Genomic DNA, 21,697 nt, shown 5'->3' with positions numbered 1-21,697 from the left:
GGGCTGGGGGAGGGTGGAAAGGGCACGGCCGTGGGCCGGAGCCAAGGGAGGCGGCAGGGGACGTGACTATGGGCGGTATCGGGCGAGAGGAGGGCTACGGAGGGGCGTGGGCTGCAGGTGCAGCATCAGTCAGAGGTGCGGGCGGACGAGTGCATTTTGCTCCGGGGTCTGGCAGGGTCTGACTCTGTGAGGTTGTCAGGGAGGAGATCTGGGCTTTGTGGGACCGAGAAAGGCCTTGGACCGTGTGTGCCGCATGGAGGGAGGGTTGGCATCCCCACTGGGCGTGTATAGCTGGTGTCACTGGCATGAAACTTGATGTCCCCTGCTTGGGCTGTCACTTCTTGTGTCGGGGGCTAAGCGCTCCCCCGCGCTGCTCTGCGCAGCGGGCCGTGCTCTTTGGCTTTGGTGCCATGTACAGGCCGTGCCATGCAATTCACACTCGAGTCATCCTGGTAGCTGTAAAATGCTCTTTAGCTCTGGGCGTGAAGGGTGCTCTTTTGCTCCCAGCTCTCACTTGAGCCTATTCAGTTATTGGTTTGCAACACGGCTGGAGTAACTCTTGATCTCATTTCTCCTCACCAGAATAGGTGCATGTCCTCCTAAAAAGCTGCAAAAATGTGCCCCCAGTTTTACAAGTAGGGACCAATTTGCTAACACAGATTTTTCCAAATACTGATGGCTGTCTGATAACTTTTCAACAATAGAATGGATAGGAGTGGTACCCCTGTGTGATAGGCCACAGGATTTCAGACTTAGTAGCATCTGCTTATTAGGTTGCTTTGCGTTTCTGCATAACTTTTACTTTCTTGTCAGCAAATAGTGTTCTACAGCCAATAGCCCAGTTTAAAACATGGTATTTAGGAATGCCTGTGTATCTTGCACAGCATATGGAGGGAGGATCCTTCAGGATTTCCTGGGGGAAAGTTTATACAGTTGAAAAAGGAAGTTTGTGTATATCCATCTAATCTTTTTATACTAATTTTCTCCATTGTTTCCTAAACTCCATTTATTGTGTTTTCTGAAAAAAAGAAAGCATTCTCAAAATATTGGCTTGTTGAATTTGATTGCTATGTTATGGTAATGTGTAATGTTTCCAAGATCAGTATTTATGCAATTTATTGCTTAAATTTGTTATTGATCTGTTTTATGTTTTCCTGTTTAGGTGAAATTTGATAGTGGAGTATTACTGCTTAGTACCCACAGACTAATCTGGAGGGATCAGAAGAATCATGTAAGTCCCACTTTTGTCTCTTTTATGTCATTCCATTATAAATCCCATAATAAAAAAAAAGGTAGCTTGCAGTGAAAAGGCTGCACACAGATTTTCCTTTCTTTTGTGTGTGTTTCGTCTTACAAGTTTAGTCCATTTTTTCGCTCATAATGGAAAGTTATGTACAAGGAATGTTCTCTCACCCAATTCTGCTTTAATAAATGATCATGCAAAGTTGAGGAAGGATGAGAATGAATCATATGAATTTTCCTTTTCTGTGGCACAGAAATGGAGGAGAAAAGAGTCTGGTATCGTGCACTAAAAACAGTTGGTTTTGAGGCAAGTTGAATGTGTCAGGCAAATCATAATGTGAAGTCCTCTCCCATGCTCCTTGTCTAGTGAGACCTTTTCTTCCTCACTGTGTTTTCAAGTCCCAAGTTTCCCTGTCATCTGCTCACAGAATGTAATCCCAGACCATGATTTGCTAATAGAATGTGTTTGTGGCAGTATTATTTTGTACAGGTTTTACCGTCCCAACTGCATGTTCTTGTGCTGAACCACCCCTTCAGTAAGCCAAAATATTTGTACTGCTCTGGTGAATTAATTCAAGGGTTAAGTGGCAGTGATATTGCTGCTGAAAGCTTCCTGTCATCAAACCACACCCTGAGATTGTGGGCTAGAAATGGGAGGGAAAGACTACAAACACATACGAAGCTCTAAGCACAGACTGTGACAAGGTGCACCACTTTGCAGCTGCAATTGATGGAGAAGTCCTCCTCAGAACAAAGTTGGATTATGCTTGTTTTGGACACAATCTTTTAGAAATTTAGCCTTGGAAGCCAAAGTTTAGAGCATGTTCAAATGACAACTTTTCAAAGGCCTATTATATTCCACTGGACTAGCTTTGCATAAGGATAGGTGAAGCACCTCTTGTAACCAAAGGCCATTCCCTACCAAATAGCATGTTCTTGCTCCAAAACAGAGAGCTACCAAAAGGTAAGGTCACCAAGGATGTTATTAATTTGGCAAAACAATATGGGGTTTTTCTAGGGATTGTTTGCAGGAACAGCAGAACTATTTTTAGTACAAATTTTTCAAAATGTTTTGAGAGCTGGTCCTCAGGGTGGGGTTACTGTTAAACAAGTCAGGGGCTGATTGTCTAAACCATGAGCTATTCTATAGAAATTAACTTTGGTTTTGGCACAGTCAGCATAAGATAATTTAGCTGTGCTAAAATATCTGTGTTAATTACTTTTTATTTCTTCATCAGCACCTCTTCTTGAGAGGTGGGTATGTACTGCAATATGCACTGCTTCTAATCTTCTTACTTAGACTTTCTGCTTGCTTGGAGTAACATTAAGCATCATGGTTTATCACGTCTTATGTCCATATCTGTGTTCTGTCCTTCCCAACAGAAGGATGACATTTGTCTCTTTCCCATGACTTCTTCCCCTGCTCCTAGGCCACATGCTTTCTTGTACTCTTCCAAGATCATTGAATTTGTTAAATCAGCAGAGAAGAACCTTGGAGAATAAGAAAAAGAGTTTTATTTTAACACATTAATTTAACTCAGCAAAGATTCTGACAAGCTTCAGGCTTGATTAACGGAAGGGACAGAAACATGTGGCCAGGAGATTGGCAAAAATTACCCAGTTCTGATCAGGGGGATATCAATATAAGTAACTTTGTTAGTGTAGTAAATAAAGCTGATTCTTTTCCAAGCTGTTCGGACTGAAACATGGGGAGTACAGTGCCTTTTGCATTTTCATAGTGAGTTGTTGGCTAAGCTCAACGGTGACGTAACATCAGCCTTAGAAACTTTAGTAAGATTACCTAGAACAAACTTGTAAAGAGAGTCCCCTTTCATTGTGTCAGCAAACTTTAGTAATAAACGGAGCACTTGTCATTAGGTTAATGTAGCAAACCTTTTTACAAAAACAGACATCTGTGTTTTACAACTGCTGTTGTTACATACATCTGCAGTTGAACAGTATAGAAAACAGATATTTCCAAAGGGAAAAAAAATTCTTTTAAGTTTGTTACATAGGTAGATTTTTAGAACATCTTAAATTGTAAAATCATGCATAATGTGAGCATGAGACATTAGGAAAAAATACCCAAATAAACTTTCAACATTTTTAACACACCTTTCTTTTTGTATCCTTTCCTCTTGCTTCTCTCACAAGGGGTGATTCTAAGTCCTTGTGCTTACTAAGTTCGTAACTTTCTGGCTGTGAGCTAAATGAATCAGTCATTTTGGCAGTGTACATACTATATATAGTTGGACTCTTTTGTCATTTTCAAAACCTTTTTTTAACAGAAGTATCGCTTTGTCTATATTTAAAGTGTCTAAAGCTATGTGGGGATTTTACAAACAGTAACTGTTCTGTGTCATGGCTGTAGAATCTGGAGCCCTAGATGAAATCTCAATAGCTTGTATTAAGCATTTTTAGAACAGGAAGTACAATCCATGTCTTTTTCCCAATGAGAAATTTACTGATTAGTCAGAGTTCCTGCATGTATACTTTCCTAATCTCCATGAGTATTTAATTATTCCATGCAAAGATGAAAAATTCTGGTAGAAGGGATTGAAAAGGCCCCCTAACAGTGTTCATTGTACCCTGGTGTTAGGGGCACCCTTGTGGCAGATGGAAGAGAGAGGTTCAAAGAGGGAGTGTAACCTGTGTTTCTTGTATTCTGGGTGACTGTGTCAGCCACAGGGGTATTGTGTGGAAGACAGTGTTCACTAAAGGATATTCACTAAAACAAGACCAGGTACCTAATTAGATGCTTTGAATTGCTCCCTTGAGCAATTTCTGTCTAAAATGCATGTAGAAAGGATTTAGCCTGGGTAGGTTAGTCTCCCACAGATGGATACAGTCTTGATTTTTACTCTGCTTTGTTTTGTCTAAAGCACAGTCCAGTGAATTTGTGTGGAGATGCATCAACTGCTGGATTAAGTCCTTGGGTGTGGGATACATGGAGAAATTCCTGTTTCACTCTGAGGATAGTCTGGTATTTCAAATGTTCAAACACTCAAGACTGGTGGTTTTGGATATTGTTTTAGCTTTCAAAGCAACATCAATGCAAAAATGTTAAAAACCTATGAGCATTGTTCATCTACAGGGATAAGATGTAGTAGTGTGGAAATTTTAGTGTTTAAATTTTGAATTTAGATACTAAAATTTGTTAAATTCCTGAGTTCTTCTATGAAACTAGCTTGAAGTGTCTAAAGTTGAACAACTGACACTTAAGTTTGGGTTTTTTTGATAATCTAGAAATCAGTTTCAACTTTGTATTAAGTTTTCCACTCATATTTTTCTTTAATAGATGGTTTCTATTGTTATAATACCATCATATTTCATATGGAGTGCGTCAGGGAACACCCGTGGAAATCCATATGTTTTGTGAAATGAGGAAAGAGACTGCACTTGGTTTTAGAGAATGGATTGTCAGGATATGGCTTTAACTTCACTTGTGTTTGCATTGATTATTCCAGGAGTGCTGCATTGCTATACCTCTGTCTCAGATTGTCTTTATTGAAGAGCAAGCAGCTGGGATAGGAAAAAGGTAAGGTGATAGTCATTGTCTTTTTCAGATGGTTAGTTTGCCTATGCATGTTATGTGAGGTGCCCAAGATTATATGTTAATTTATGGTAGGTTCCATTTGCAGTCCATGTTCCAAGATTGACAGCTACAAGGACCTGCTTTCCTCACTTGAGGTCCAACGTGTAAGAGAGTCATGACAAAGCAGTGTTTGATGTGATTTGTTAAATAACTGTCTTGTAATTACTAAACAAGGATGTGTTCAGTTTGCCATTTTCATTTGATTAGTCATAAATTACAACAGTGATTTTGCTGGATCTGAACTTGAAAGCTAATTTTAGTCTTTTGTGCTGCAGAACTGGTTGAGGATAGAAACTCTGCCAGATCCTGTATTATACAACTTTCCATGACCATGTGATTGATTTTGAACTTGGAAATGCTAGCGACAGTTAGAAGGAGCTCAAGTGTTTCCACTCACTTGAAAAACGAATTCAGTATAGTATAAGTATAAAGAAGTTTCACAAGGAAAAAAAAAATCAACTGGAGAAATACATAGGTAGTTGACATCTGCTTGCAGCCTACAGTCAGATGGGTAAGGTATAATATGCTGGGAGTATCAAGAAAAATCAGGTAATTCACTATTGCTGGAGAAGTCAACTGAGTAAAAATCCATGAAAGGGGAATGGCAAACTTGCAGTCATGCTGTGATAGCAGTCTGTTATGTTTCTAAAATACTGCTATCTCAAGGTTTGTTTTGGTCATAGGTGTCATTTTAGACTTTTATTTCCATGCATGGTACCTTTGAATGTTGGTTTTGGACAAATACACATACAGTGTTTGCAAGTGACATATACAAGTGGCTTAGATTAAACATCATATTGAGACCTTTTGTTTTCCTGTGACAAAGACAGTGTATTTTGGCAGTAGTTATTCAAAGTCAAAAGCCAAATCAAATGACTACTTGACTGTTATTTTTTTATCTTAACTAAAAGCTTTTTCAGAAATTATTGCTTGAAATATTAACATTTATTATGTTTATTTCTTAAGGAAATCATGATGGGTACATTTTAAAATTGTGAGATGTTGCTGTTTTAGAATTTATAGTAGTTTTTATGCAAGCTCTAATATAATATAGAGTGAAAATACCTAAATATTGATGCACAAATGTAAAACATTATTTAATGTACTTTAGCTCTTAGTTGATATAAAGTTAATAGAGATTTTGATTAAATGGTTAGCTTTGTAGAAATAATTTTTTTTTAGATATTACAGAAAGCTGCCTCTTCACTTTAACTTTTTCTTAGTGCCAAAATAGTAGCTCATCTTCATCCTGCTTCTTCAAACAAAGAGCCTGGTCCATTCCAAAGCAGCAAATATTCCTACGTCAAACTTTCTTTCAAAGAGCATGGGCAGATTGAGGTAAGTTTTGTACTATGCAAGCCCATCACATCAGATCTTTGGACGTGTTTTTCTTCCTCTTGCTGCGTTAGGGATAATTTTCCATGATCTTTTCATGTTTACTTTTGAGGTGGAGCTTTTTCAATACATCCTTTTTGAAGACAAACACTATGAGCTTTCAGGGTTCTATTCTTTGGTTAAATAATGCAAATGGAGTTCCAAAAATGTCAAGAGGCATTACTAGGCTTTGTCCTTATTTTAGTACTTTAATATATTCTTATACTTCCTTTTTTTTAATCTTTTAAATTGAACACAGGATTTTCTAAAATGACGTCTCTGAAATCTGTTAAATGTTTAACAGAGTAGAAGACATTTCTTTGTAGCTAACCCTCTACTGAACAGGAATCAAGCAACTTATTCCTTAGTCATCTCTCTCATGTTATTGCTGAACACATTTTGTTGTTTCAGAGATTTGTTTCATTTTATGTTTTATAAATCTTTATGTTTTTTACCTACACCAAATGTCAACGGCTTTGAGCATTCTGAAAAAAAAAAATTTTACAAGAAGGCCTATGCTAAAAAAACCAAAGAAATTGCACTCTGTAAAGAAATTTCATAGTATAAGACTCTCACTTAAAGAGACTGAGAACTTTATATTTGAACAACGAAAAAAGCTGTATCTATTCACTGCAGAAAATCAGATTTTTCAACTTGAATTAGTTATATAAGACTTATAAATGATGTGCTTGATCAGACTCACTTTCATTTCTTTATGAGCAGTTTTCATCTTAGAGTGAGTGTAGATTTATGCCAAGTTGTTGCAGTTGTTTTGCCTAACCATAACCTTAATTATTTGAATGTTCACATCTGAAAATCAAAGTTACTATGCTTATTCATTATTGGGCATATCAATTACACTCCAGATATTTTCTTTATGACTTCACAATGCTTGTGAACTCTGAACAGCCATAAGAATGGAGTAGATTTTCTCTCTGGATTTTGATCAGTGGAATACACCTACTGTTAACTAATTAACTAATGCCACGTTCTGGTATTGACAGTAAATAAGTGCAATTGATCTATGTGTTTGTCTTTATATTGTTAATTAACAGCTCAAGAGTAATTGGATTGTTCGTTTCCTTCCTTTTAAAAGCATGCTTTTGAGCAAACCTCAACGTTTTTACTTTAGCATGTTTGGGAACATTTTGAATATCTGAAAAAAATGGTTTATGATAGAAGTACTCATGCAAATTTAAATAGTAACTACATAGCTCCTCTTCTAGTGTGTATATTTCTGAAGACTGAGCATTAAGAATTTCCAGATGATGAATGTTATACTGTGGATGTGTAGATGTTACCATGTGGATGTGTAGATATTACCATGTTTTGTCTTTACAGTGAAGCTTTTTTCATCTACCACCAAGATGCTAAAAATACCAAGAGGTACTCTGCAGAGTTTATGAAATGTTTGTTGTCACCTTTAATGTTTGCAGTTCTATAGACGATTATCAGAAGAAATCACACAAAGGAGATGGGAGAACATGCCTACTGGTCAGACTATTCAAGTTAACAAGGATCCACAGGTATGTGCAGAGTTTCTGAGCAGAATCTGTATGTAATGTCTTGTTTCCACTTCTTGCTGCCCCCATATACTGCATCTGGCATGCCTCTCTAACGAACACTATGGGTACATGGGGGAACTCAGCTTTACTTTGCCTGTTTCTTCACTGGCATAAATGCATTTCTCCTTTGTAGTTTTCACCCAGTACAGAGCACTGTGGCCTCTTCATTGAGTGGGTTTAGACTTGATAATGAGCTCCGTGTTATTTATATAGTCAGACACAGACACACTATTATGCAAAAATTATATATATTTGCATATAATTTTATTCAACATGAGAGATCTAATGAACCTGAAAGACTTTTGTTCTTAATTGTGATTTCTGTTTCATTTTTTATGTCTGGAAGTCAAATATATACTATGCAACTTTTATATAACTCTTTGGAACCTATATATGTTTGATTTAAATGTATATTCTAAATGGAGGTTGTTGTGGAGTTGTTATGGAGTATCTCTTTGTCATATGTCAGATTACTGACTTTATCTGTGTGCATACTTCTAGGTTATAAACTCTGACAAACATGTAGATTTTTATGTATACAAATATGTTGAATATATTAATATATTGAACATACAGTATTATATGAATGAAATAGGATGATTTGAAGATTGTTAAACATCAAATCAGATATGTCCTCCTTTGTAAATGTATTATCTATAAACATTGTTGTATTTGGACTAAGGGGGAGTCCTGAAGCCTCAAGAGTTACTTGATGAAAATGTCTTACCTCCTTATTCTTAAATCATAGGAAATAATTAACACCAGTGCTAAGCTTTGCAGTCAGAGATTTGAGGGTTCGCCATCACCTCCATTCTCATACTTCTCAGCAGGGTAAATAAGACTGCACTTAGCATTGTGTTTCTGAGGCTATATTTATTCAGGCTAGATTACTTGAGGTAATCATGTTCAGATACACTCACCATTTCCAGAGTTCTAGTATAGATGTTCACATGGACTTTGGAAGGCTTTAATTAAGATGAGCTGGAATGCTCAGACTGGATCAGGCCATTAAGCATCTTCATATTAATAGCGTCAGTATAATTATTTTATTATCTGTCTACTACAACAAATTCCCACATGCTTTACACTTAATGTTTATTTTTTTACACTGGTTTAAAAAATACTTTCAAAAAATATATGAAATATTGTATGTATGGTATCAGCTCTTTGGGGGAATGTTTCCTGTCTTCCAATGTTAAGGTTTTTCACGGTGCAGCGGATGAGAAAACTTAGCATTTCCTATTTTGATTCCTTTCATTATTTTCTTTTGCAGGCAGGAAGAATAAGGGCTGTAGGAATTGTAGGGATCGAAAGGAAGTTAGAGGAAAAAAGAAAAGAGACTGACAAAAACATTTCCGAGGTAAATACTACTAAAGTTTCAAGGTCAACCACCTGTCTGAGCCATTTCTGTTCATTCACGCTTTCTTTAAGGGGCAGCTTGGTTTTGTTGAGAAGTCTGAACTGATTAAGAGTATGTAATTTACAGTTATTTACTTTGTTTAACTGGCTTTTCAGTATATGTAAAGGTACTTCCTCTAAACAGTTCCTTTCAAGAAGACTGTTCTCTGAAACTAATGGTGTGTATTTACAGAATCAATTTTGGTAGAATTAGAAATCTGAGTTCAGCAGCTTTTCATCAAGGGAAACAGAACACAAAGGCATAAGCAGAGAGAAACTGTCACAAGTTGGGTTTTTTTCCTTTTTTTTACAGCTAATTTTGGTTTCAATTGAAAATTTAATATATAGTAAAAAGAATACACTGATCTAAGTGTCTGCACATAATTCTGGTGAAGTTAGGTTTTCATCTTATAATACTCATGTTAGATTTAGGCTTATAATTACAGTAAAATGTTCTGCAGTCCAGGTATTGGCAAGATGTTAGAAGTATCTTTGCAAAATACCTGGGCTAGAGACAATCCTTTTCCCCAGAAAAGCACAATAGTTGAATTCCATATATCCATACTGATGGACAACAGAGACGGTTAATTTCTTCATTAAGTACCTGGGAGCAATAGCGTGAAAAATAGTCTGGTTCTCTCTTGGTAGTAGAGATTTACACAGAAGTACTGATGAACTACATGCAACAGATTTGTTCTTGTGGCAAAGCTTTATGCAATTCATCGTGCCACAATAAAAAAGACATTCACTGCTCTGATACATAAGAAAATTATAGTACCTTTGCAAGCTGCACGTTGTTTCAGATACCAGATACTTTCTGTTTATGAGGAACATAATGAATGAAGTTCTGCTTGTAGTTCAAAAAGTATTGTGATTACATACATGTGTACATAGTTCAAAAGGTATTGTCTGGTTATTTTTTCCCTTAGTAGCTTTGTCAGAGAGTGAAAGAAAGCCATTTATACATGTTGTATGAACGGAGGAAAACCATGACTTGTAAAATCCTGCCTTCCTCCAGCTTTAAATGTTATAAATGACTTAATTTAAAAAATAGTGCTCTGGCTTCCAGGAAAAGGCTTCCTGCATCTGCTGTTCACTGCTGATAAGAATCCAGTTCTTTAGCCTTTTGTTTATCTGAGGAAGTTCCTGTTAGGTGTGTGCACATTCCCCTTTGTTTCCAGGCATGCCCTCCGTGAGTCAAGCAGAGGAGGAGTTAGACTCAGAATGCTGTTTATTTAGCTAAATCAAGGGTTCTTTTGATGAATGATGTTTTCATGCAGGTTATAGAGATTAGAAATAAACTGGGAAAAGCCTTGTTAGAAAACGTTTTGTTGATATCATATACAAGTACAGTAGAAGGACTTTGATTTACACTAGAGATTGGGAAATCTATTGTAAATTACTGATTTGGCAGATAAGGAAGGAGAAAGAAATATTCCAAAGAGGAGCTCTTGTTCCGATAGTGGTATATTATTGTTATACGGTGGTATATTTTCTTTTCTTCCCTTGGACCTAGCTTTGTCCATTTAATTTTGGATACCTAATTTAGGTACCAAGTGTTAAGAGGCTAGACTTCTCTAGTTAGTGGAGAAACACAGGCACGGTTAGGAAGGATTCAGATGAAAAGCAAACCTTGTTCTTTCCTGGAGGCATCTCTTTCTCTTCTTGGCATGTTGAATCTCAGACCAATAAGCTTCTATGTAAGGTGCCTAGATGTAGGTGGGAGCAATTGGGTCTTCCTGTGCAGATTCTGCTAAAATGTGTCTTTCTAGTAGGGGGTTAGTCAGAATAAGCTAGGAATCACATAGAAGCAATGGCCAGAAGCTGTAGGCAAGCTGTACCTCTCAGCATTTGACATGCTAACTGAACAGCCTTCTTTACTTGTAGCTGGAGGGATTGGGTGCTGCCATCAGGCAAACTTTAGCTGAAAAGGTTCAGGAATTTTTCTCATATCTGTTCAAAAAAAGGCTGTCTGAAAAGGCTGACCATCTGGACATGTCATATGTTTGAGAGAAGTGGATTGAGAAGGTTGAATATGTGTTGCTGAGGATGGGAGAAAGAAGAGTTGCTTTTTAATGTAGTTGCAAACATTTAAAATTTTTTTTTTAATGCTAGTTGGTTATCATTACTAAAACTTTTGAATTTCAGTATACCTTCAGCTTTTTAAAAAGTTTTATTTAAACCTAAAAATGCCCTTTGTGGGTTGTTGTAGAATTGTATTTGAGAACGTAGCAGTTCACTAAGCTTAACAGTCTTGATAGAATTGTTTGTGGTCCTATGATGGATGTACAGTTTATTATTTTTTTTTTGTGGAAACAAGGTTTCTTAGACTAGAAAAAAATAGTTTTGTATGAATAATTTTTTTCCTTGCACTAGCAAGTATTTTGGTTTTTAGGTCCAACAACTAGAGTTTCAGAGGGTGCTTTTTATTTTGCTTTAATTTATTTAAATCTGATAATTTGTCTTTTACACCTTATTTCATTCATTTTTTAACTGGGTTTTTTTTGTTTATTATGGTAGTGCCACTGTTCCTATGTATGCAATACTTAAAAGAAGGTTTTAAGTGGACTGTCTCTTCAGTTAAATGGAGGTTTTTGTCTCTTCAGTTACATATTCATGTGAAAGCATATACCCTCTTTCTTGTTATTTGCAGTGCCGTTTCTTACTAACTTTGTCACATCTACTGGTTATAGTAAAATTATTTTGTCAGGAGGAGTACTTTTGTAGCTTTACAGCTGGCTTGCTGCTGTTCAGAAACAATAGAACTTTAGTGAGGGTTAAATGTTGGAAGAAAACCTACCATCACCACCAAGAAACCTTCCCCCATCTTTTAGGAGAGCATAATAAACTTGGACAGTTTAATCTTTTCTGGGCCTCAGTATCTCATTGTTCCTTCCTATCATGTGGACTTCATAAATCATATTGAATTAGTGTTCACATACTAAAGTGTGTGATTGTTTTCTTCATTCTTTGTTGTTTATGGATTGTATAATTTTAAGGCCTGACATAAAATAGATATATCAACCAAGTATATATAATATCTCACTGTAGCATACTAGTCTGAAGGGATAGCCGCTTTTACATAGCTTGGATAGGTGAACAGAGGCAGCTCACTGTATCCATGAAGCCAAAGGCTCTAATTATACTGATCTACAATGTTTGCTTTTGATTTCAGGCTTTTGAGGATCTTAGCAAACTGATGGAGAAGGTATGGCATGTGTCACTTATCCAAGTAGACTTACACTTATTTTCTTAGTTTTAAGCATATTTTTCTCTGTTGAGCTGAAAGTTGACTTATCTTTGTGTCTTTCTTGATAGGCTAAGGAAATGGTGGAGTTATCTAAGTCAATAGCTAATAAGATTAAAGAAAAACAAGGTGACATCACTGAGGATGAGGTAAATGAATTCTGTTTTTAAAGTCAACAGAAACGTTCCTATGAAAAGGAAAAACCTATCTGTTTAATACATGTAATGTTAATAAAGAACACTTCATGGTTGGGTTTTTTTGTGTTTTAATTCTACATAGATTAAAAGTGACTTATTTAGGGTTAGCTTTTCTTTTGACCCTGTCTTAAAAGCAAAGATTTTACTGCTTTTGTGTAAATTTTTGTATTTTGACCTCATACATGTCAAAATTAAATTGTATTAAGTCTTGCCTTCTCTTCACTAGTTAATTTACGTTATTGGTAGCAAACTGAATGGATTTATTCACCAAAACTGTCTTACAGTAATTAAAGACTTTTAAACCCCAGAATCATTCACTAGCTGATGTACTTTTAAATTTATTTATTTATTTGTTTAGACTATTAGGTTCAAGTCTTATCTCCTAAGTATGGGCATAGCTAATCCAGTTACTAGGGAAACCTACGGATCTGGTACACATTACCACATGCAACTGGCAAAGCAACTCGCTGGAATACTGCAGACACCATTAGAGGTAAAGTACCTAATTTTGCACCTGCATTTTCTGTGTGTTGCTGAATTTTGAGGTAAATGTGTTTTGGCTGTAGTACTGTGCCTCTTTTTAAAGTCTCAGATTTAGCAGCACAGCCTCATATTCAGTGTTAAATATAAGTAAGAATTTTACATTGGAGTAATGGCATCTCAACTTCTAATTTGTGAGATATCAGTGATATTTAGAAAAATCATACTAGCAGTCTTTTTTCTATTTGAACAGCCCTTTATTTATCCTTTGCTGCAGAATATTATTTTTTAAAGAAAAAGTGAAACAGCACTGACTTTGAAAATATAAGTAGTCAGTCTTTAAGCTGCTTAAAAATTATATATTTGGTAAATATAGCATAGAGTTATTACATAGATAACCCACCTTAGTTGTATCTCATATTTACATTTATCTGAAGCTATTAAAGAATTCAGGATTCTCACCAAAAAGTTAGATCTCATGTTGCAACTTACATGTGCTTTCCTAGTAGACACATAGCCTTATATTACAATATTTTTGTGAAAGCTGCATGCTACCTACTATGATTGGAATGGAAAATGGAGTGTGTCTGAAAAGTAAAAATGGTAAATTGATTGCTAAATTTAGTATATTCAAATTCCTTGTTCCTGTGGTGTATTCTCCGCTTTAAAATCAAAGTAATTCAGAGTCCTTGGATGTAGTATCAGTGTTCTGCATTTCACAATGATTAGAGAAAGATATAATACAACTTCCCTCTCATGCTAGAAATATGTGGTATTGCCTGGGTAGTTTTTTTACTTAAAGCTCATCATTTAGCTCCTCTGTTTTACTTGTTTAATTGGTCAAGTGCAAGTTGAGATACCGTGTTTACTAGATTAATGCTATTTCTCTTACCAGTCTTGTGCTTAACACAGGAGCGAGGAGGGATCATGTCACTCACAGAAGTGTACTGTCTGGTAAATCGCGCCCGAGGATTAGAGGTGAGAAATTGGTTTTATTAAGTATTTTATAAAATGTACTTCATTGATAAGGTAATGAAAAAAAAGGGTAAAAATGTTCCCTACCAATTGCTCACCCTACCTGTCCAAGCGCATGAGGTGATCAACCCTTTATTAAAGTTAGGGCTTTTACCTTTTTCTTTTCTCCTTCTTCATGTAACGTTTATGTATCTTCTGTGAGTTGTCATTATGTATGCTGCTTTTTATGATGCCATACAAAAGGGAAAATCCATTCTTATCTGGAAAGGAAACTGAAAGGATACACAATACTAAAGAATGGTGAATGTGTTTTTTTAAAAAATACATAAATTCTTTCGGTAAACAAGGCAAAAAGTATTATAGAATGCATAGTAAAGGAACAGAAAACATAGAAGCCAAGAAAATAGATGGCACAATAGCAAGGAAGAAAATTAACAATATTTTGCAGGCTGTTGTATTTTATAGCTGTAGTTACTAAAACTGTTTTGGTGTTATGCTGTATACTTGAAATATAAGCTGTGAATAAATATGTTTTACTATTTTAATAGTTGCTGTCACCAGAAGATTTAGTAAATGCTTGTAAGATGCTGGAGTCACTGAAATTACCACTCAGGTAAGACCTTTACAGATGTTTTTATAAAACATGGCACTCGCAAGTCAGACCATGGTGCTTGGATGACTTAATATTTTACCTGCAGTAGATGTTTTTGGTTTTTTAAATGGAGTCATCCTTTGGTTAAAGGGTGTTGCTGTATGCACCAACATCCACTCTACATTAAAATATGAATTTTTAACCATGGTTCACTTTGCTAGGAAGACAATATTATTTTCACTTCCAATAGAGTTTCTTCAGACTGGGAAAAGTGTTTAACTAAGCACAGACTTATGCCCTGCTCTTTTCAGTCTCTTCAGATTTTGAAGATGCTTTTAACGTTAGGTTCATCTCGCAGAGCATTTTTTTTTTTCCTTTTGTAATGTGGTTATAAGTGTGGATGCATTAGAAATGTGACCATAGGTGATGTGCACAGGGTTTTTAGTTACTTTGACTCTTTCTTTTGATTTTAGGCTACGGATATTTGACAGTGGTGTGATGGTGATTGAACTCCAGTCTCATAATGAAGAGGAAATGGTAGCTTCTGCTTTAGAGACAGTAAGTGTACTTCATTTCCTTCAGTGTTCTGACTGTGCTGTGGAAATTTAAACACATTAGGTATAAAAACTTGAGGTACAGGATTTCCTTTTGAAGTTTTGAAATACAAAATATTCCACTTCCAAATCTTCTAACAGTAATACTTAAATAGCACTTTTCATCTTCAAAGTGCTGTGCAGGCAATAATTGTAGTCATTGCTTTCTCCTTAAGGAATAAATCACTTTTCCATCTCTTTTCAAACTTCATTAACCTTCAACCTTCTTCCAAACCTTTTGCGCTGTAGGATGAAATTCATGGCATGTATTAAGCACTTAATTTAACAGAAGTGGACTTCACACACTGTACACGTTGTGCTTGAAGGCAGTGAAAGTAGCTTTTAAATGTTGATATAGATGGTTGTTTGGTTTGGGTTTATTTCATAAAATAGCACATTGTATGTGTAACATCTTGCATCTTGTACGCAGATTGCTGCCATGAGGTGTGTTCAGTTGGAAAGCAGTGTGTATAGAATTAAGCTAGCTTCATCAGGAAAAAAAAAAGTATAAATTGCTCAGTGTGGTAAACCTTCATGGTCTTGCTACCTCTGGACTCTTTAAACTCCTGCTATCCCAGTATTTGATGAATTTTCCTGTGTCTTTTTCAGTGGGATGTACTTTTTGTTTTTCATAAAGCTGATTCAGTGTATCCAAAGTTAAACATCAGAGTCAAAGAGGACTTTGACTTGGACAGTCAAGAAAAAGTAGAGCTACCCCAGACACCTCACATGAGTTAGAGATCCATGGGTTAGACTCTTCAGTGCACTTTACATGATTGTTACCACATAGCTTTCTTTCATCAAAAAGATTTTTAGATAAATGTATATAGCTGTCTAAAAGATTCCAGCCTAAACTGTCAGAACTAAAATACTTAAATATTTCAATATATGTTAATCTTTTCAGTTTATTTTCTTATATTTACAGAAAAATACGTAGTCCGTTTTACCTTTTTTCCTGATAATTTTTGGTTTCTAATTAATTTGTTGCCTTCAGTAAGAGTGCTTATCTCTTTGAGAAGAAAGGAAAAACCTTTTCTTGATAACAAATCAGGTCAACTGCAAAAAGCAACAGATAGTGGATTTATTACCAAAATGCCTTTTTTCTTTTATTTTTGTAATATGAGACTTTGACTCCATAGAAAAATGTAAGAGGGAGGCTTTGAATGAAGAAGGCTAGCCCATAAGGGAAAGGGAAGGTGAGATCAGACTTGAGGCCAAAAGCACCCTGTACTTAATGTATAATGTACAGTAACATGAGACTTCTGAGAAGAAGTGAAAGGAAGTCACAGAATTTCAAACAGGGCAGAGATGTGGTTTTGAAGGGCTGATGAAGACGGGAAATGACATGGAAGTCAAAGGAACCCAAAGTCACCCTTGATGAGAGGAGTGGTTTGGGAGGGAAAGATAATTAATCACCCGTATGCATATTAGACTGTATAGCTGACTTCCATTACTCAGATTTGATCACTTATCTTCAAGTTAGAACTAAGTTAATCTGAGTTTCTGTAAAAAGACTGCAGCTGAGAATGATGCATAACAGACCCCTCCCCACCCAGTTATGTGGGAAGCAGGAAATGGCAACTGCATCTGGATTTACACATTTGCTTGAATCTGAAGTGATGGAGAAATAGAAGAATTAATAACGCTTAGGATGATAAAACTTATTTATCTGGAAAATTCAATGCAGTAATAAGTTTAGACTTCATATCTGATATTTTAAACATCCAAATGTCCAACCTGTGTGAGAAGGTTTTATTTTAGCTTGTACTAACTAGCGTCATTGAGACAATGGGGCCAAAGTTTTGAGTCCCAAGACTGAACCTATCTTTTTTTGTCAATTGAAAGGTGATTGTGGCTTTTATTGATCTCTCTACTATGCTGCAATATAGGGTGGGGATTTTTCTATAGGCAGCGGGGATATTTTAAGTCCCAATAAATTCAAATTCTCCACTTCCATCTGAGATGATTTAATTTCTAAATTGATGACCTGCCCTGAACAGGTCTTTTATTTCCTCGATTAGGCTTCACTGTTTATAGAATCTCTTAGTATCATTGGGCTGTGTAAATACTGCTTGTGACAGCATACTGCTGTCTGAGCTGTTCTAATTTTTTGGCCCATTTTGTCCCACAGCATCTTTTAAAAAAATCCAAAGAAAAAGGGTACCATGTGATTTTTTTACAGATTTAACTCTTGCTACGTTCCTTTTTTATACTTGGCAATATTCCCAGGACACAGAAGAGGTATTTTTAAGGGGAAAGACTCATAATTATTTGCACCTTTTAAAATACAAACAAACTAGTTGTCTTCACAGGGTATTTGCTACCAATTTATTATTTCACAAGGCTAGACCTGATTCCGTAGCTGAGAGTACTTCATTGTTCTTCTAATGCCATGGTTTGTTTATTTGTGTATTTGGTTTTTGACAGGTATCTGAAAAGGGTTCTCTCACAGCTGATGAGTTTGCTAAGCTGGTGGGGATGTCTGTTCTCTTAGCCAAAGAAAGGTAAGTAATAATTGCTGTGTTCAATATCTTTGTTATTGTGTTGTCCTCAAGTAATAGAGCATGTCTTCTTTTGCTTTCTCTAGGCTGCTTCTTGCTGAAAAGATGGGCCATCTTTGCAGAGATGATTCAGTGGAAGGCTTGAGATTCTACCCAAATTTGTTTATGACACAAAGCTAATGTATTTTGTATACAATTTGTTATGTAACAGTTGAACAAGAGAGCAGAGGGCAGAACCCTTCCAACAATTGACTTCAAATTTTTTATTCTGTTAGTCAACTGCAAGAGTGATGAACATTGCAATGCTTTACAGTTCTCAGGTATTTCAAGTGCTGACTCCTCTTACGTGGAACTGAAAGGAAATAGGAATTACTAAGTCAGAAGCATGTTAATTGTCTCACGCTGGCTGACTCAAGTTTCAATTTTTATTTGATGTGCTCTGTAGTTTCTCATTTCAACAGAAATCAGATGAAGATTCCACACAAATGAAAGTGGAGAGAATATCCCTGTAGTCTGCCATGAGGGTTGGCACCCAGAAGACAGGTTACTGCATACTCCAGTTTGTTTATGTCTAGAGCAACAAAGCAGACAGATGTATCCGTAGTGATAAGAAAAATTGCTTTGGTGTGTACTGAGGTATAAGGAACAAACCAGTGTAGAATAAACCCTTCTCCCTGAAGTGATGAACAGTTTTCTAAGAGACGATCATGGGGTTCTTGTACTTTGAAACAGAATGAACCTGCTGCAGGAGAGATTTAACATATGTTATCTGAATCTAGAAAAAACACTGTTTATTTTGTCATGTCTTATGCAAATATCTCAGATAGAAGCATTGTTAGCACCAACTTCCTCCCTTCTCTTTCCTTGCCATCTTCCTTCCTGTCTCATTACATTGCACTTTGGGTGCCCTTTCTCTGTCCTTGCTTGACATAGAGAGTGGAGTAGCAGCCTCCTGTCACTCCACCAGACTCTGTGCTTTAATATGCTTGGGTTTTGTCATGTACTTCTAATGAAAGATCATTTGTTTGTTTCATCGGCCTGTTACCTGTTTTGGAGAGACAGTTCATTTGCTTATATCTCATATGCAAAAATTAATATGCTTTCAGTATTGAAGGGAAGAAGAAGACTATCACCCTTGTGTTTAATAGTCATGAGGTATCATTTTGTTTGGTATTCCTCACCCTATGTTCACACTGAATGCAATTTGATAGTCTCAGTTTTCATAACTCCAGTGGAGTTGTTACATTACTTGAAGATCTGTTGTCATAGTAATAATGGTAAGTGGATGTTTATGATCCACATCACTTAAATTTTTGGCATTTTGAAGTAATCAGTTTTAATAAATAACAAAACTCCTTCAAGGTATGGGCAAGGATAACATATAAGTAACTGCATTGTGATTGTAATGGCCAAATTGACATTACGAAAAAGGAGAAGGTGGCTTTTAAGAGCCTGAATATGTTTTCAGAACTATTTCAATGTTACCGTAGCTTAAACAAGGGTTAAGAGCCTGTCAATAAGGAGTTCAGTGCAGAGATCCCTACAGTGATGATGGGTTTGCTTCATAGGATGCTCACTTAGATCCCAGGGAGTTATGTCCTCTTATCCTTGTCATGAGCAAACTTTTATGCAGTGCTTTCTTTAGGGCAGTTTTCCTCTGTTTCACGAAGGTGCTAAAACTAAAGTATTTGACACAGCTGAAGGAGCTGGTTCCACACTATTCTTACTGTGTTAACCATCTAGTATCATCTATCAGGAGCCTTACAGCTTGCTGCTTTTCTTTATCCTCCTCACAACCCACAGAAGAGATCTGTGTGAGTTATGCTAAGCATCATGCATCTAAGGAGGGACTGAAAAGTGAGAAATTCAGAAGCAAAAAGCTGTTTTGTGACAGCTGTTTCTTTTGCCTGATACCCAAACCTGTCAAGGGAGACCAGTGGTTTATGGGCCTGAACCTCTCCCCACAAGGGGGCATGTCTTCTGCAGAAAGAAGAAAAACAGAAAGGAAATGCCAAGTGGAAACTCCCAGCCTCCGTTGCTCCAGCCCCCTGGGTATTTCATTATCTTAATTAAGCAATAACAGTACAGCCTATTTAGAATGATGGCACCTTCTCAAGCTTTTCTTTCCCAAGATTTTCCCTTGACTTTTGTTTTTAATCTACAGGGAAGAAATCTGTAGGGTAAACTGTATAGCTGGTTTAGAATTTAAACATGCACATGAGAAGATGACTACTAGAAACTAATAAAAATGAAAAGATTTTCTTAAATAGACTGTTCTGTTGTCTTTTTTTCTTCCTAAATGTTTTGGGCAGCTTTAAAATCTTTACACATCAAAATCTTGTGATTCAGTGGGGCAGGTTTTTAAAGCCCTTCATATTTTAGCTGTCTCATTTTGTACCTAAAAGGGTATAAGTTAGTTTTGGTTTAACATTGAAAGGTAGAATTAAATGTAATAAGAATGCCCTGGTTCTGTTGCTGACCCTGCAGCTTGTGACCCATCCCCAGCCAGAATCGCAAAACTCTGCATGTCTACACAAGCACCAGTTTCGTGAGGGAACCAGGCTGAGTCCGAGCCATGCATACATCCTGTGCTACCATTGGAAAGGCATTTGGCACCTTTGAACATGAAGCTGAAAACCGGAACTCATATGTTGGATACAATCCTGAGAGCCAGCTGTTGGGCAAACAAATGAAGTGACATGTTCACGAGTGCATGGTGTCATGGTAATACCTCACACTGTCCTAAACTGTCATTGCCCAGTCCCTTGGTACTACCAGCAAAAGAACCTATTGTCTGTATTGAAGCAGGATTATAGGAGAGAGGAAAACATAGGAGTTGCCATTCTCACAGATCATTCTAGTTTAATACAGAAGGTACCTATGTGAACCTTTCATGTTTTGATTATTCCTAGAATATTTGTATCATGATACATGAACATTATCTCATTTTGCCAGGGCTGCCCAATTATACAGTCCTTTGAACAGAGGTTTGTAACAGGGGTTTGTTCAAAAAAGGCTCGTTTTTCTATGGAGCAGTCTTAAATGATGATTATGTTTTTCATTTGAAAAAACAGGCCTTTTTATACCTCTGACAGGAAAAGAATGCTGCTCGGGGATCTGTACGTCTGTTCCATTTCTCATTTGCCTTTGTTTTCAGGGAAATTATATTCAGCCTATGGAAACATGGATCTAATCTGAACTGTATTTCTGAAGTTCAAACATTATTTTTCTCTGAAAGATAAATATGTATGTATGTGTATTTGGAAGTCTTCAGAAATGTATCTTTAATAATCACTGCTGGCTGCATAATGATTAGCAAAACTAATGCTCGGTTCTTCTAACGGGACTTTTAGTTTGTCCAAAGGACCTAACTCTGCTTTTTGGGAGTATTGTCACTGAATTCATGACAACAATAGTGGAAGACAGCAGGACCCTGTTCCTGACAGTAGAAGTTCTTGCTTCCTCAAGCCTGGGAACTGGACAGTTCTCTCAAAATACACACTGTACAGGCAGGAATGGCTGATTCAAAATTATTTGTAGTTTTCATATGAAATCATTGTTTTCTTTGGGATGAACCCCCTCCAATGTTTTGTTTTTGTTTTTTTTTTTTTCGGAGCTAGATTCACAAATCTGACAACTGCATTGTTTATCTTATTCCAGCAGTTCCCATTTCATCCTAATTCTCATTGCTTCAGGCATTCATGTGAAATGCGAGACACTCTGGTTCCAGGTCATCTTCTGTTGGGAAGACTTCAACTATCATTTTGTTTTCCCAAGAATGAGCTGCAGGTACTCATGCTATGAGTACATTCTGGGCACGTCTGTTGGCAACATTCATCTTTATTTTAAGGAAATATTTAAATACTTTTTGGAGCAGAGGTCCAAGTGTTATATCTGACAGGTAGCTGTCCTGGCCAGCAGGCTTGAGAGTAATTTTT

The 21,697-nt window shown here is 36.5% G+C and overlaps 1 protein-coding gene across 1 annotated transcript in view; it reads left to right on the top strand.

Moving 5' to 3' along the window:
• Positions 1 to 19,183, top strand: part of VPS36 (vacuolar protein sorting 36 homolog) — a 19,342-nt gene extending 159 nt beyond the window's left edge. Inside the window, exons 2-15 of the mRNA XM_026864139.1 lie at positions 88 to 135; positions 1,163 to 1,231; positions 4,710 to 4,780; positions 6,061 to 6,175; positions 7,648 to 7,737; positions 9,050 to 9,136; positions 12,350 to 12,382; positions 12,493 to 12,570; positions 12,977 to 13,111; positions 14,011 to 14,076; positions 14,622 to 14,686; positions 15,139 to 15,223; positions 17,686 to 17,762; positions 17,846 to 19,183. Of these exons, the coding sequence (XP_026719940.1) occupies positions 88 to 135; positions 1,163 to 1,231; positions 4,710 to 4,780; positions 6,061 to 6,175; positions 7,648 to 7,737; positions 9,050 to 9,136; positions 12,350 to 12,382; positions 12,493 to 12,570; positions 12,977 to 13,111; positions 14,011 to 14,076; positions 14,622 to 14,686; positions 15,139 to 15,223; positions 17,686 to 17,762; positions 17,846 to 17,939 (1,113 nt within the window). The 3' untranslated portion in view covers positions 17,940 to 19,183. The remainder of the gene's footprint in view (positions 1 to 87; positions 136 to 1,162; positions 1,232 to 4,709; positions 4,781 to 6,060; positions 6,176 to 7,647; positions 7,738 to 9,049; positions 9,137 to 12,349; positions 12,383 to 12,492; positions 12,571 to 12,976; positions 13,112 to 14,010; positions 14,077 to 14,621; positions 14,687 to 15,138; positions 15,224 to 17,685; positions 17,763 to 17,845) is intronic.
• Positions 19,184 to 21,697: the final 2,514 nt, after the last annotated feature.

This window comes from Athene cunicularia (assembly GCF_003259725.1).
Source record: "Athene cunicularia isolate RWA chromosome 1 unlocalized genomic scaffold, athCun1 chr1_part1, whole genome shotgun sequence".
Lineage (NCBI taxonomy): Eukaryota > Metazoa > Chordata > Aves > Strigiformes > Strigidae > Athene > Athene cunicularia.
This window is presented reverse-complemented; position numbering and strand designations above follow the sequence as displayed.